At 65.2% G+C, this 15,016-nt stretch overlaps 1 protein-coding gene across 1 annotated transcript; it reads right to left on the bottom strand.

The window, feature by feature from the left end:
- On the bottom strand, positions 1-11,306 carry LOC137440424 (ankyrin repeat domain-containing protein 35-like). Its single transcript, XM_068136689.1, has 12 exons — positions 11,200-11,306; positions 8,024-8,154; positions 7,805-7,893; positions 6,232-6,296; positions 4,416-4,473; positions 4,218-4,288; positions 4,006-4,112; positions 3,324-3,487; positions 1,582-3,215; positions 396-485; positions 238-303; positions 1-104 (listed from the first exon to the last, which is right to left on the bottom strand). Exons 1-12 carry the CDS (start codon positions 11,236-11,238, stop codon positions 45-47), a joined length of 2,574 nt encoding a protein of 857 aa, XP_067992790.1. The 5' UTR covers positions 11,239-11,306; the 3' UTR covers positions 1-44.
- Between the last annotated feature and the right edge of the window lie 3,710 nt (positions 11,307-15,016).

The following is a 15,016-nucleotide window of genomic DNA, read 5'->3' as shown; positions in this document are numbered from 1 at the left end:
TGGGGACAGCTTCCAGTTTAATCCCTGGGGGGGCTCCGGGACGCTCACTGCTGGCTCCGCAGGATCCGCAGCAGCATGGCGTGGACGCCCTCATCCATGAATCCCTGAGGGACAAGAGCTGGGTTTGACCTCCTGGGCTTGGAGTGGGGGAACCCAGCTGGGATATCATCATCCTCATCCCCCTCCCCGACCTCCCCCCCAGTGTCACCCCGAGGCGAGTGGCCCCTGGGCACCTACCTGGGCAGCGTGGAGCAGGTGAGTCCTGTAGACCTCTACAGTGTCTCGGTGGTTCTTCTGCTGGACCTGGGCGGGGGGAGGAGAGGAGGATGAAGAGGAAGGTTGGGTGGGGGGACGGGGCGGGGGTGGAGGGGGTGGCACTGGGTGCTGGCACCCACCTCGAGCTGAAGTTGGAGCCGGGCGCTCTGCCCGCGGAGCCCCAGGACCTCTGCCGACAGCTTCTCCGTCTCCACCAGCAGCTTCTTCATCTGGGGGTGGGGTGCAGGGGGGCGAAGCTGGGGTGCTGGTGGGGATCAGCTGCCCTCTTGTCAACCTCCTCTCCCCCCCCCGCCAAGGGTTGGCCCTTTGGTTCCCCTTAGCTCCCCCCTGCAGGCTGGGCTTGGGTGGGAAGAAGCTCCCAAGGTGCCCCGGGGTCCCCAGAGTGGGGTGGCCGAGGACGTCAGGAGGGGGGAGGTGGAAGGGAGGTGGTTGGAGGGGGATGGGGACAGGGAAGCGAGGGGGACAGGGATGGGAAGGGGACAGGGATGGGAAGGGGACAGGGGTGGGAAGGGGATGGTGATGGTGATGGTGATGGTGATGGGAAGGGGATGGTGATGGGAAGGGGATGGTGATGGGAAGGGGACAGGGATGGGAAGGGGATAGGGATGGGAAGGGGATGGTGATGGAAGGGGATAGGGATGGGAAGGGGATAGGGATGGGAAGGGGATGGTGATGGGAAGGGGACAGGGATGGGAAGGGGATAGGGATGGGAAGGGGATGGTGATGGGAAGGAGATGGTGATGGGAAGGGGATAGGGATGGGAAGGGGACAGGGATGGGAAGGGGATGGTGATGGGAAGGGGACAGGGATGGGAAGGGGATGGTGATGGGAAGGGGATAGAGATAGGAAGGGGACAGGGATGGGAAGGGGACAGGGATGGGAAGGGGATGGTGATGGGAAGGGGATAGAGATGGGAAGGGGACAGGGATGGGAAGGGGACAGGGATGGGAAGGGGATGGTGAGGGGAAGGGGACAGGGATGGGAAGGGAATGGTGATGGAAGGGGACAGGGATGGGAAGGGGACAGGGATGGGAAGGGGACAGGGGTGGGAAGGGAATGGTGATGGGAAGGAGATGGTGATGGGAAGGGGACAGGGATGGGAAGGGAATAGTGAGGGGAGGGGAGGGGAGTGGTACAGGGACAGTAATGGGGACAACACAGTGACGGGCAGGGGACAGCGGCGGGAATGGTGATGGGACAGGTCCCCATCCTGACTATCCAGTGTCCCAGGAAGGGGTTGAGGATGGTGATGGGAAGGAGACGGTGATGGGGACAGCGAGGGCCAGCGTGCCAGCCGCCCCTCACCTTGCCGTCCTTGTCGCGGCAGGCGGTGGCCAACTGCCCGGCCCGTGCCCGCAGGCTGCCCAGGCTCCGCTCCAGCTCCTCCGCCTTCTCCCGCAGCTCCTGAGCTTCCCTCTCCCTCTCCTCCGCCCGGGCCAGCGCCGCCTCCGCCGCCCGCTTCTCCTCGGCCGCCGCCGCCTGCCGCCGCTCGGCCTCGGCCGTTCCCAGCTCCCGGCCGCGCAGGGCGGCGGCGGCGGCGCTCAGCCGCTCCAGCAGCCTTGGCACCCGGGGCCCCGCCGCCGCCGCCGCCGGCCCCAGCTCCTCCGCCAGTTCCCGCAGGGTGCCCTCCAGCTCGCCCAGCAGCTCAGCGCCGTCCCCGGGGCTGGCGCCGTCGGCCTCCATCTCCGCCACCAGCTGCAGGGCTTCGTGCTGGGACCTCACCAGTCCGTCCAGCTTGTGCTGCAGCTCCCGCAGGATGCTGGCCCCGCTGCCCCCGGCCGCCTCCCGTGCCCGCTCGCCCAGCCCGTCCCGCAGAGCCGCCAGCTCCCGCCGCTGCCCCGCCAGCCTCCGCCGCAGCCTCGCCGTCTGCTCCTTCTCCGCCGCCAGCCCCCGGCACGGGGCGGCCGCCCCCCGACCTTCCTCCTTCCCCGGTTGGGAACCGGAATCCTGCTCCCGCAGCCCCCGCAGCTCCTCCCGGAGCCTCTCCCGCTCCCGCCCCAGCCGGGCCAGCTCCGCCAGGAGCGTTGCGTTGTTCTCCTTCAGCTCCGAAATCTCCTTCTCCAAGCTCCCATCCTTCTTCTCTTCCTCCTCTTCTTCCTTCTCCTCTTCCTCTTGGCTTTTCCCGGCCGGTGGCGGCTCCGTGCCGTTCTCCAGGCACCGTCCCGGCGCCGTCCCGGCCAGGGGCCGCAGCTTGGCCAGGAGGAGCCGGGACCCTTCCAGCATCTTGGCATGGGTCTGGTCGGCACGGCCCAGGGTCTGCTCCAGCCCCACCACCATCTTCTCCCAGGTCACCAAACTCCTCCGCACGGCCTCGGCCGACACCACCTCGTAGTGAAGTTTGCTCCTCAGGGCTTCCTCCACCTCCTTCCTCAGCCCTTTGCTCCTGCTCAGGGCGTTCGCCTTCTCTGCCCTCATCCTGGCACACTCGGTGCCCAGCCACGCCAGGAACGGTGCCAGCCCCGGCGCATTGCCGCCGCCCCCATCGCCGCCATCACCGCCCCCACCATCATCATCCTCCTCACCACCACCGCCTTGCCCCTCGGTTTTGTCTCCTCCGCCCCCTCCCTCCTCAGCCTCCATCCTCTTCCTCAGCTCGCCCAGATGCTGTGCCAGCAGGGCCAGGCAGGCACCATCCTCATCCTCATCCTCATCCTCCAGGCGGTGGCCGGTGGCGGGGCCGGGCAGGAGCCCTGCCAGCTCCCGCAGCCTCTGCCGGATGCCGTCGCTGGCGGCCGCCAGCCGCTGGCACTCCTGAGTCTTCCTCTCCAGGCGCCGCTGCAGGCGCCGCACCCGGCGGGCATCCCGCTGCTCTTCCTCCTCCTCCTCCTCCTCCTCTTCTTCCTCCTCCTCCTCCTCCTCCTCGCTGTCGCTGCCCGCGGTCCCCTCTCCCCTGCTTCCCACCGCTGGCACAGGGTCCCGGGCACAGCCGGTGCCACTCTCTGCCAGGAGGAAAAGAAACAATTCCCTTTGCCCCCTTTCTGTTGCCCCCCCAAGAGTGACCTCGAGGAGGGGGATGGCACCGGAGGGGGTGGGGGTCGGGGTCTCACCTCCGGCCTTGCCACGGGCACGGCGCAGGAGCCGCCGCAGCGCTCGGTTGGGAGTCTGCCAGGCTCGGTGCCAGCTGTGCCCATCCCCTACCGTCGCCCCATGGCTCAGCAGCAGCTCGGCCGACTCCAGGCTGCCCTGCTCGCAGGCCAGGGCCAGCGCGGTCCTGGGGTGGCACAGGGGGACACGGTGCCAGGGGGGCAGGAAAGTGCAGTGGCACAGTGGCATGGTGCCACCGCGGCATGGGGGCACGGGGGCACATCAACATGGTGGTAGGGGGCACGATGCCATGGTGACACAATGACAAGGTGGCACAGTGGCACGGTGGCACAGTATATGATGGCACCGTGTGGCATGGGAGCACAATGGCAAGGTGGCACAATGGCAAGGTGGCAGAGTGGCATGGGGGCACGATAGCAAGGTGGCACAGTGGCACAGGTCCTTCCCCACCTCTTTCCCCACCTCTCCCTGGGGTCCCCTTCGCCTCCTGGGCACAGAGGACTCCCCCCCAGACCTGCCCTTCCATAGGGCACCTCCACGCTCCCCATGGGGCAAAGCCACCAAAGCCATCCCCACTCCAACGCCCCCGGGGGGGTCAGAGCTGAGCCCCCCCTCCCCCCTTCCCTGTGCCCCCCCCCCCCCAGGTTGTGCCACACGTCCCCAGGTGCCCCCAGGACCACTCACTTCTGGTCCTCATCGGCCAGGTTGGGGTCAGCTCCCCTCTGCAGGAGCTGGGCGCAGATGGCAGCGTGGTTCCTGCGGGCTGCCAGCATCAGGGGGGTCTGCCCGTGCTGGGGGGGGGGACACAAGGGGTCTGTCACCCTCTGTCCACTCCCCATCGCCCCCTGCCCTCTCCCCATCCCCCCCAACCCCCCCCCCTCCTGCTCCCCACTCACTGCGTCGGTGGCATCCAGGAGAGCTTCGTGGTCGCAGAGCAGGAGGACGCTGGAGGCACAGCCCGAGGAGGCTTGGGGGGGTGGGGGGGAGGAGAGGTCGTGCCGGTGTTTGGGGGGGGTCTCATCTGTCCCCCCAGTCCCCTCCAACCCCTTGTTCCCCACCCCCGGTTTGGGGAACCCCCCCCCCCCGGCACTCACCAGCCCAGTGCAGGGGGGTCCGGTTCTGCCCATCCACGTGGCCCTCGTTGGCACCGTACTAGGGGGGGAGGGAGGGGGGGGACACACACACAGAGGGCAGGGGACAGGAGCCCAGGTCCCACCCTGCCCCCTGCTCATCCTCATCCTCACCCCTGGCCCCAAGCCACTGTGCTTGGTGCCCTATCTTCATCCCCAGCTCCATCCTCGTCCCCTTTGGGTTCCCTGTTCCCATCCCTGTTCTCTTCCGCACCCCTGCCCTCGTCCCCACCCCTGTCCCTCTCCCCCTCCTCATCCCCAGCTCCATCCTCATCTTCCTCTGCATCCCCATCCCCACCCCTGCTCTTGTCCCTCTCCCCCTCCTCATCCCCAGCTCCATCCTCATCTTCCTCTGCATCCCCATCCCCACCCCTGCCCTTGTCCCCATCCCTATCCCTCTGCTCATCCCCAGCTCCATCCTCAACCTCTTTTGGGTCCCTGTCCCCACCCCTGTGCCCCTTCTCACCCCCATCCCTGTCCCTGTCCTTATCCTTGTCCCCATCCTATCCTTGGCCCTGTCCCCATCCTTGTCCCCATCCCATCCTTGTCCCCATCCCTGTCCCTGTTCCCTATCCTTGTCCCTGTTCCCATCCTTGTCCCCATCCTTGACCCTATCCCTATCCTTGTCCCCCTCCCTATCCCCATCCCTATCCTTGTCCCCATCCCATCCCTGTCCCTGTCCTTGTCCCCCTCCCTATCCCCATCCCATCCTTGTCCCTATCCTTGTCCCTGTCTCTATCCTGTCTCTATCCCTGTCCCCATTCCATCCTTGTCCCTATCCTTGTCCCTGTCCCTATCCTTGTCCCTGTTCCCTATCCTTGTCCCTATCCCTATCCTTGTCCCCATCCCATCCCTGTCTCTATCCTTGTCCCTATCCCATCCCTGTCCCTATCCTTGTCCTCATCCCTATCCCTGTCCCTCTCCTTGTCCCCATCCCTGTCCCTATCCTTGTCTCCCTCCCTATCCCCATCCCATCCTTGTCCCCATCCCATCCTTGTCCCTATCCCTGTCCCTCTCCTTGTCCCCATCCCTGTCCCTATCCTTGTCTCCCTCCCTATCCCCATCCCATCCTTGTCCCCATCCCATCCTTGTCCCTATCCCTGTCCCTATCCTTGTCCCTGTCTCTATCCTGTCTCTATCCCTATCCCCATCCCATCCTTGTCCCCATCCCTGTCCCTGTTCCCTATCCTTGTCCCTGTTCCCATCCTTGTCCCCATCCTTGACCCTATCCCTATCCTTGTCCCCATCCCTATCCCTGTCCCTATCCTTGTCCCCATCCTTGTTCCTGTTCCCTATCCTTGTCCCTGTTCCCTATCCTTGTCCCTGTTCCCATCCTTGTCCCCATCCTTGACCCTATCCCTATCCTTGTCCCCATCCCTGTCCCTGTCCTTGTCCCCATCCCATCCTTGTCCCTATCCCTGTCCCTATCCTTGTCCCTGTCTCTATCCTGTCTCTATCCCTATCCCCATCCCATCCTTGTCCCCATCCCTATCCCTGTTCCCTATCCTTGTCCCTGTTCCCATCCTTGTCCCCATCCTTGACCCTATCCCTATCCTTGTCCCCCTCCCTATCCCCATCCCTATCCTTGTCCCCATCCCGGTCCCTGTCCTTATCCTTGTCCCCATCCCTATCCCTGTCCCCAGGCTTGTGCCCATCCCATCCCTGTCCCTATCCTTGTCCCCATCCCTGTCTCTGCCCCCACCCTTGTCCCCATCCTTGTCCTCATCCCATCCTTGTCCCCAGCCTAGTCCCCATCCCCATCCCTGTCCCTGTCCCTCACCTGCAGCAGGACCTTGACGCACTGAGGCTGGCAGGCGATGGTGGCCAGGTGCAGAGCAGTGCTGCCTGCAAGCGAGGGGAGAGCTGAGCCTGGGGACACCCCAGGGGACCCCACCCCCGCCCGGGGACACCTCCAGGGCCTTGGGGACGCCACCTCACACTGGAGAGACACCACCTGGCCCTGGGGACACCACCTCACCCTGGGAACGCCCCCAGGGGACACCCTGCCCATGGGGACACCTCCTCCCCCCGGGGACTCCACCGCCCACTGGGGACACAACCTTGCCTTGGGGCACCCCCGGGGGACACTTTGCCATGGAGACAGCACCTCCCACTGGGGACACCCCCAGGGGACACCACCTCCCATTGGGGACACCCCCAGGGGACACCACCTCACCCTGGGGACACCCCCAGGGGACACCACCTCCCACTGGGGACACCCCCAGGGGACACCACCTCACCCTGGGGACACCTCACTGACTTTGGGGACAGCTTACTCTGGCCTCACCTCACTTTGGGGTCCCCTCACTTTGGGGACACCTCGCTCTGGGGTCACCTCCCTTGGGGACACCCCAAGGGGGACACAACCTCACTTGGGGACACCTCACTCTGGGGACACCTCGCTCTGGGGTCACCTCACTTGGGGACACCCCAAGGGGGACTCAACCTCACTCTGGGGACACTTCACTTAGGGACACCCCAAAGGGGACACAACCTCACTTGGGGTCACCTCCCTCTGGGGACACCTTGCTCTGGGGACACTTCACTTTGGGGACAGTCCAAGGGGGACACAACCTCACTCGGGGTCACTTCAATTTGGGGACACCCCAAGGGGGACACAACCTCACTTGGGGTCACCTCACTCTGGGGTCACCTCACTTTGGGGGCACCCCAAAGGGGACACAACCTCACTCGAGGTCACCTCACTCTGGGGACACCCCAAGGGGCACACAACCTCACTTGGGGTCACCTCAGTCTGGGGTCACCTCAGTCTGGGGTCACCTCACTCTGGGGATACCCCAAGGGGACATCACCTCACACTGGGGCCACCTCACTCTGGGGTCACCTCACTTGGGGACATCCCAAAGGGGACATAACCTCACTTGGGGTCACCTCACTTTGGGGGCTCCTCAAAGGGGTCACAACCTCACTTGGGGTCACCTCACTCTGGGGACACCCCAAGGGGACATCACCTCACATTGGGGTCACCTCACTCTGGGGTCATCTCACTTGGGGACACCCCAAAGGGGACACAACCTCACTTGGGGTCACCTCACTTTGGGGACACCCCAAAGGGGACACAACCTCACTCGGGGTCACCTCACTTTGGGGACACCCCAAGGGGGACACAACCTCACTCGGGGTCACCTCACTCTGGGGACACCCCCAGGGGACACCACCTCACTCTGGGGCCACCTGGCTCTGGGGACACTTCACTTTGGGGCCAGCTCAGCCCTGCCCTGGGGCAGGAGGTTGCTCAGCCTTTTGCCACCCCCCCTAGAGGGGACCCAGGGGGACCAAGCCCTCGTCCCCTCCCCTGCCCGGGGGTGTCCCCAAGCTGTCCCCTCGCTCACCGTCGTCGTTCCTCTCATTGACAGGAGCCCCGTGGGCCAGCAGCAGCCTCAGGCACTCGGTCAGCCCCTTGCTGGCAGCCAGGTGGAAGCTGGAGGGGGGGGACACAAGGCAGTGGCTGCCACCGAGGTCCCCAAATAGCACCCTGGGAGGGGAAGGGGGAGCGCGACCCCCTCCTCCCCTCGTGTGGTGCCGCCAGCCGCCGGGGGAGGGTGACCTACGCCGACTGTCCCAGGGCGTTGAGCTTGGCGGGCCGGGAGGTCTTGCGGGGGGCCAGGGTCGCGACCCTGCCCACGTCCCCCCTCGCCACCGCCTCCAGCAGCTTCTGGTCCTGCTTGTTCCACGTCTCCACCTAGGCGCCGACAGGGGGCTCCAGGGGGGGCGGCCAGGGGACACGGCCGGGGGGGGACACACACAAGAGGATGCGGGGTGGGGAGGGATGAGGGGATCCGGGCGGAGACAAGGGGGGCGGGGGGACGACAAAGGGATCCAAGGGGGGGTGGCGAGGGGATCCAGGAGGGTGCAAAGAGGATCCGGGGGGAGATAAGGGGACCCGGGGGGTGACAAGGGGATCCAGGGGGTTGAAAATGGGATCCGGGGGGGGGTGACAATTGGATCCAGGGGGTGGAGAGGGGATCCAGGAGGGTGCAAAGAGGATCCGGGGGGTGATAAGGGGACCCGGGGGGTGACAAGGGGATCCAGGGGGTTGAAAACGGGATCCGGGGGGGGTGACAATTGGATCCAGGGGGTGGAGAGGGGATCCAGGAGGGTGCAAAGAGGATCCGGGGGGTGATAAGGGGACCCGGGGGGGTGACAAGAGGCTCCATGAGGGGTGACAAGGGGATGCAGGGAGTTGAAAATGGGATCCGAGGGGGTGACAATTGGATCCAGGGGGTGGCAAGGGGATCCAGGGCGGGACAAGGGGATCCAGGGGGTTGAAAATGGGATGCGGGGGGGGTGACAACTGGATCCATGGGGGGGCTGTCAAGGTGACAAGTGGCTCCAGGGGGGTGACATGTGAATCCAGGGGTGAAAATTTGACCCAGGAGGGGTGACAGTGGTGCCGGGGTGGGGGGACAGGTGGCTCCAGGGGGACAGAAGTGGCTCCAGGGGAGGTGACAGTGGCTCTAGGGAAGGGACAGATGTATCCGGGGGGGTGACAGTGGCTCCGGGGTGGGGGGACAGTGGCTGCAGGGGGACAGAAGTGGCTCCAGGGGAGGTGACAGTGGCTGTAGGGGGGGAACAGATTGATCCAGGGGGGTGACAGTGGCTGTAGGGGGGAACAGATTGATCCAGGGGGGTGACAGTGGCTGTAGGGGGGAACAGATTGAGCCAGGGGGGTGACAGTGGCTGTAGGGGGGAACAGATTGAGCCAGGGGGGTGACAGTGGCTGTAGGGGGGAACAGATTGAGCCAGGGGGGTGACAGTGGCTCCGGAGTGGGGGGACACAGTGGCTCCAGGGGGACAGAAGTGGCTCCAGGGGAGGTGACAGTGGCTCTAGGGGGGGAACAGATTGATCCAGGGGGTGACAGTGGCTCCGGAGTGGGAGGACAGAAGTGGCTCCAGGGGGACAGAAGTGGCTCCAGGGGAGGTGACAGTGGCTCTAAGGGGGGAACAGACTGATCCAGGGGGGTGACAGTGGCTCCGGAGCTGGGGGACACAGTGGCTGCAGGGGGACAGAAGTGGCTCCCGGGGGGTGACAGTGGCTGTAAGGGGGAACAGACTGATCCAGGGGGGTGACAGTGGCTCCAGGGGGACAGAAGTGGCTCCAGGGGGGACACAGTGGCTCTAGGGGGGGAACAGATTGATCTAGGGGGGTGACAGTGGCTCCGGGTTAGGGGGACAGGTGGCTCCAGGGGGACAGAGTGGCTCCAGGGGGACAGAAGTGGCTCCAGGGGAGGTGACAGTGGCTCTAGGGGGGGAACAGACTGATCCAGGGGGGTGACAGTGGCTCCGGGGTGGGGTGACAGTGGCTCCGGAGTGGGGGAACACAGTAGCTCCAGGGGGACAGAGTGGCTCTAGGGGGACACAGAGGGTCCAGGGGGACAGAAGTGGCTCCAGGGGAGGTGACAGTGGCTCTAGGGGGGGAACAGGTTGATCCAGGGGGGCTGACAGTGGCTCCGGGGTGGGGGGACACAGATGGCTCCGGGGTGGAACAGCAGCTCCCGGGGGTGACAGTGGGTCCCGAGGGCGGAGGTGGCACCGGGGACAGCACCCCTGGGGGTCCCTCCTGCCGACCCGCAGTCAGTGAGGGGCAGGCGGGAGGGGAGGGGGCAGCGCTCTGGGGCTGTGCCTCAGTTTCCCCTCTGGTGGGGCCGGGGGAATCCCGGTGGATTCCGGCCGGGAAAGCTGAGGTGAGGCAGGGGAGCGTGTCCCGGCCTGCGCCGGCCCGGCCGGTTCCGCGGGATCGGGCGGGACCGGGCGGCATCAGCTGAGCCCCGCAGCGCCGGCGGGATGGGGGGGAACCGGCACCGGGGGCGGCAGGAGCCGGGACCGGGAACCGGCAACAGGATTGGGCTCCGGGAATGGGAACCGGGACCTGGATCGGGCACGGGGAATGGAAACCAGCAGCTGGATCTGGCACCGGGAATGGGAACCGGGAGGTGAACCTGGAACCGGGAATGGGAACCGGGAGCTGGATCGGGCACCGGGACCCGGGAGCTACAACGGGGCCAGGGCTGGGGGCTTGGGGTCCCAGCCCAGTGTAGGGGCACCGGGAATGGGATTGCAGCTGGGACTGGGGTCGGGATCTGGGTTAGGATCGGGATCGAAGCCAGGCTTGCACCTGGGACTGGGATCTGGGTCAGGATTGCAGCCAGGATCAGGGCTGGGAAGGGGATCGGGACTGGGATCGGGATCAGCTTTGCAGCCAGCAGCAGGATCCAGCTGGGATCGGGGCTGGGAATGGGATCGGGGCTGGGAATGGGATCGGGGCTGGGAATGGGATCGGGACTGGGATCGGGATCAGCTTTGCAGCCAGCGGCAGGATCCAGCTGGGATCGGGGCTGGGAATGGGATCGGGGCTGGGAATGGGATCGGGACTGGGATCGGGATCAGCTTTGCAGCCAGCGGCAGGATCCAGCTGGGATCAGGGCTGGGACTGGGATCAGAGCCAGGAGCGCAGCTGGGGTTGGGGTCGGGATTGCAGCCAGCATCAGGGCTGGGATTGGGGCTGGGGTCGGGGCTGGGATTAGAGCTGGGCCTGGGGTCGGGACCGCGACTGCAGCTGGCATCAGGATCAGGGCAGGAAGGGCACTGAGCGCCGCTGGCCACCACGGCAGCACCCACGGGTGGTCGCAGGGCACCGAGACTGGATGTGACCCCCCCCAGGCCAAGCTCGGGGACCCCCTGGGCAGAGCGTGGGGGGTGGGGGTGGGTGGGGGGCACCGGGACTCACCGCCACCTGCGAGCTGGAGCAGGAGAACATCCGCTTCATGGTGGCAGTGCCAGGGGAGGGGGCAGGCTCGGACACACCCCCCCGGGACCCCCCGCCCTGGGCGCGGGTGCCGCAGTGTGGGAGCCGCCTGGGCGCTGCTGTGGGTGCGTGGCCTCCGCCCCGACACCTCCCCGCGCCGCGGGGCTGGCTCCTGCCCGGCCTGGGCTTGTCCTGTCACCACCCCGCCAAGCTCTGTCGCTGTCACACCCCCCCCGGGGGCGCCCCAGGCGTGGGCACCCTGCGAGCGGGCACCCAGCGCCCCTGCCCGCTGAGGACTGACGAGCTCGGCGCAGCCAGCAGGGTGGGGGTGGGCACAGACTCCCGTGCCAGCGCCTGAGCATGGCAAAGGTGGTGGTGGGGGGACACCGCGGGGGGTAGGGGTGGGCTGGGGACCTGAGGCACTCAGTGCAGGGATGAGACCTGAGACACTCAGTGCATGAATGAGACCTCAGACAGTGCAGGGCTGGGACCTGAGGCACTCAGTGCATGAATGAGATCTGAGACACTCAGTGCAGGGCTGAGACCTGAGAGACTCAGTGAATGAATGAGACCTGAGACACTCATTGCATAGCTGAGACCTGAGACACTCAGTGCATGAATGAGACCTGAGACACTCAGTGCATGAATGAGATCTGAGACAGAGCATAGCTGAGACCTGAGACACTCAGTGCATGAATGAGACCTGAGAGACTCAGTGCATGAAAGAGACCTGAGACACTCAGAGCAGGGCTGAGACCTGAGACACTCAGTGCAGGGATGAGACCTCAGACACTCAGTGCAGGCCTGGGACCTGAGGCACTCAGTGCATAGCTGAGACCTGAGACACTCAGTGCAGGGATGAGACCTGAGACACTCAGTGCAGGGCTGAGACCTGAGACAGTGCAGAGCTGAGACCTGAGACACTCAGTGCATGAATGGGACCTCAGACACTCAGTGCATAGCTGAGACCTGAGACACTCAGTGCAGGGCTGGGACCTGAGGCACTCAGTGCATGAATGAGACCTGTGACACTCAGTGCATAGCTGAGACCTGAGACACTCAGTGCATGAATAGGACCTGAGACACTCATAGCAGGGCTGAGACCTGAGGCACTCAGTGCAGGGATGAGACCTGAGACACTCAGTGTATAGCTGAGACCTGAGACACTCAGTGCATGAATGAGACCTGAGACACTCAGAGCAGGGCTGAGATCTGAGGCACTCAGTGCATAAATGAGACCTGAGGCACTCAGTGCAGGGATGAGATCTGAGACAGAGTATAGCTGAGACCTGAGACACTCAGTGCAGGGATTACACCCCCCCAGGCCTCCACTCCATTAAACCCCCCTAACCCCTCCCCCACTCCTTACACCCCCCAGCCCCCCCTCATTGCCCCCAACCCCCCCCATAACCCCCCAGATCCCCTCATTACCCCCACCCCCCCTTATTACATCCTCCCCCATTCCCCCCAGCCCCCCTTATTACATCCCCAGCCCCCCCATTGCCCCAACCCCCCAATTCCCCCCCCATTTCCCCCTTTATTACACCCCCTCATTACCTCCCCCAGCCCCCTCCCCATTTCCCCCCCCAGGCCCCCCTTATTACAACCGCCCCTCATTCCCCCCCAGCTCCCCCCTCATTACCCCCACCCCCCATTATCCCCCAGCCCCCCTTTATTACACTCCCCCCATTACCTCCCCCAGCCCCCCATTACCCCTCCAGGCCCCCTTATTACTCCTCAGCCCCCTCTTATTACATCCCCACCCCCCCATTACCCCCCAGCCCCCCCTTATTACATCCCCCAGCCCCCCCATTACCCCTCCAGCCCACACTAATAACTCCTCAGCCCCCCCTTGTTACATCCCCACCCCCCCTCATTACCCCCCCAAGCCCTCCCTATTCAACCCCCCCTCTATTCCCCCCCCCAGCTCCCCCCTCATTGGCCCCAAGGCCCCCATTACCCTCCCAGCCCCCCTCATTAGCCCCCAACCCCTCATTACCCCCCCAGCCCCCCTTATTACAACCCCCCCTCCATTACCCTCCAGCCCTCCCTCATTCCCCCCCACCCCTCATTCCCCCCAGCCCCCCTTATTACCCCCCCCAGGCCCCCCATTACCCTTCATTACCCCCCAGCCCCCCCTTATTACATCCCCACCCCCCCATTACCCCCCAGCCCCCCTATTCCCCCCCATTTCCCCCTTTATTACACCCCCCCTCATTACCTCCCCCAGCCCCCTCCCCATTTCCCCCCCAGCATCCCCTTATTACATCCCCACCCCCCTCATTACCCCCAGCCCCCCCTTTTTACACCTCCAACTCCCCCATTACCCTTCCTCATTACCCCCCAACCCCCCATTATTACAAGCCCCCCTCATTACACCCCCTAGCCCCCCCCATTACCCCCACCCATTACTCCCCAGCTCCCCCTTACTACACCCCCCTCGTTACACCCCCAAGCCCCCCCCATTACGCCCCCAGCCCCCCTTATTGAATTCCTCAGACCCCCTCATTACCCCCACCCCCCCATTATCCCCCAGCCCCCCCTTATTACACCCCCCAGCCCCCCTCATTCCCCCCCACCCATTACCCCCACCCCATTATAACCCCACCCCCCATTACCCCCCAGCCCCCCTCATTGTCCCCTAGCCCCCCCCTCATTCCCCCCACCCCTCATTACCCCAAGCCCCCCTTATTACACCCCCAGCCCCCCCATTACCCTTCATTACCCCCCAGCCCCCCCTTATTACATCCCCACCCCCCTCATTGCCCCCCAGCCCCCCTTATTACATCCCCAGCCCCCCTCATTGCCCCCACCCCCCCCATTCCCCCATCCCCCCCATTTCCCCCTTTATTACACCCCCTCATTACCTCCCCCAGCTCCTTCCCCATTTCCCCCCCAGCCCCCCCTTATTACATCCCTCCCCCCCATTCCCCCCCCAGCCCCCTCTTTTTACACCCCCAGCCCCCCCATTACCCTTCCTCATTACCCCCCCAGCCCCCCCTTATTACAATCCTCCTCTCATTACACTCCCTAGCCCCCCCTCATTACCCCCAGCCCCCCTTATTACAACCCCCTCTCATTCCCCTCAGCTCCCCCCTCATTACCCCCACCCATTACCCCCCCAGCCCCCCCTTACTACACCCCCCTCATTACACCCCCAGCCCCCCTTCATTCCCCCCACCCCCCATTATCCCCCAGCCCCCCCTTATTCCATCCCCTAGCCCCCCTTCATTCCCCCCCACCCCCTCATTCCCCCCACCCCCTCATTACCCCCAGACCCCCCTTATTACATCCCCAGCCCCCCTCATTCCCCCCCCACCCCCCATTACCCCCCAGCCCCCCTTATTACATCCCCAGCCCCCCATTGCCCCCAACCCCCCCATTCCCCCCCCATTTCCCCTTTATTACACCCCCTCATTACCTCCCCCAGCCCCCTCCCCATTTCCCCCCCAGCATCCCCTTATTACAACCCCCACCTCATTCCCCCAGCCCCCCCTTTTTACACCCCCAGCACCCTTCCTCATTACTCCCCCAGCCCCCCCTTATTACAACCCCCCCCTCATTACAACCCCTAGCCCCCCCTCATTACCCCCCACCCATTATCCCCCAGCCCCCCCTTATTACACCCCCCAGCCCCCCTCATTCGCCCCCACCCCATTACAACCCCACCCCCATTACCCCCCCCAGCCCCTCTCATTGCCCCCCAGCCCCCCTCACAGCCCCAACCCCCCATTACCCCCCCAGCCCCCCCTTATTACACCCCCAGCCCCCCCATTGCCCCCAACCCCCCCATTCCCCC

This window comes from Melanerpes formicivorus, unplaced genomic scaffold (genome assembly GCF_026170545.1).
Source record: "Melanerpes formicivorus ecotype bairdi unplaced genomic scaffold, bMelFor1.0.p_v2 SCAF_2995, whole genome shotgun sequence".
NCBI lineage: Eukaryota > Metazoa > Chordata > Aves > Piciformes > Picidae > Melanerpes > Melanerpes formicivorus.
This window is presented reverse-complemented; position numbering and strand designations above follow the sequence as displayed.

Coding starts and splice junctions, on each gene's coding strand:
- LOC137440424 (XM_068136689.1), bottom strand. CDS start 11,238: ATGAAGCGGATGTTCTCCTGCTCCAGCTCGCAGGTGGCG. Junction 7,894..8,023: donor AACGCCCTGGGACAGTCGGC/GTAGGTCACCCT, acceptor CCCCCCCTCCAG/CTTCCACCTGGCTGCCAGCA. Junction 6,297..7,804: donor CAATGAGAGGAACGACGACG/GTGAGCGAGGGG, acceptor CCTCGCTTGCAG/GCAGCACTGCTCTGCACCTG.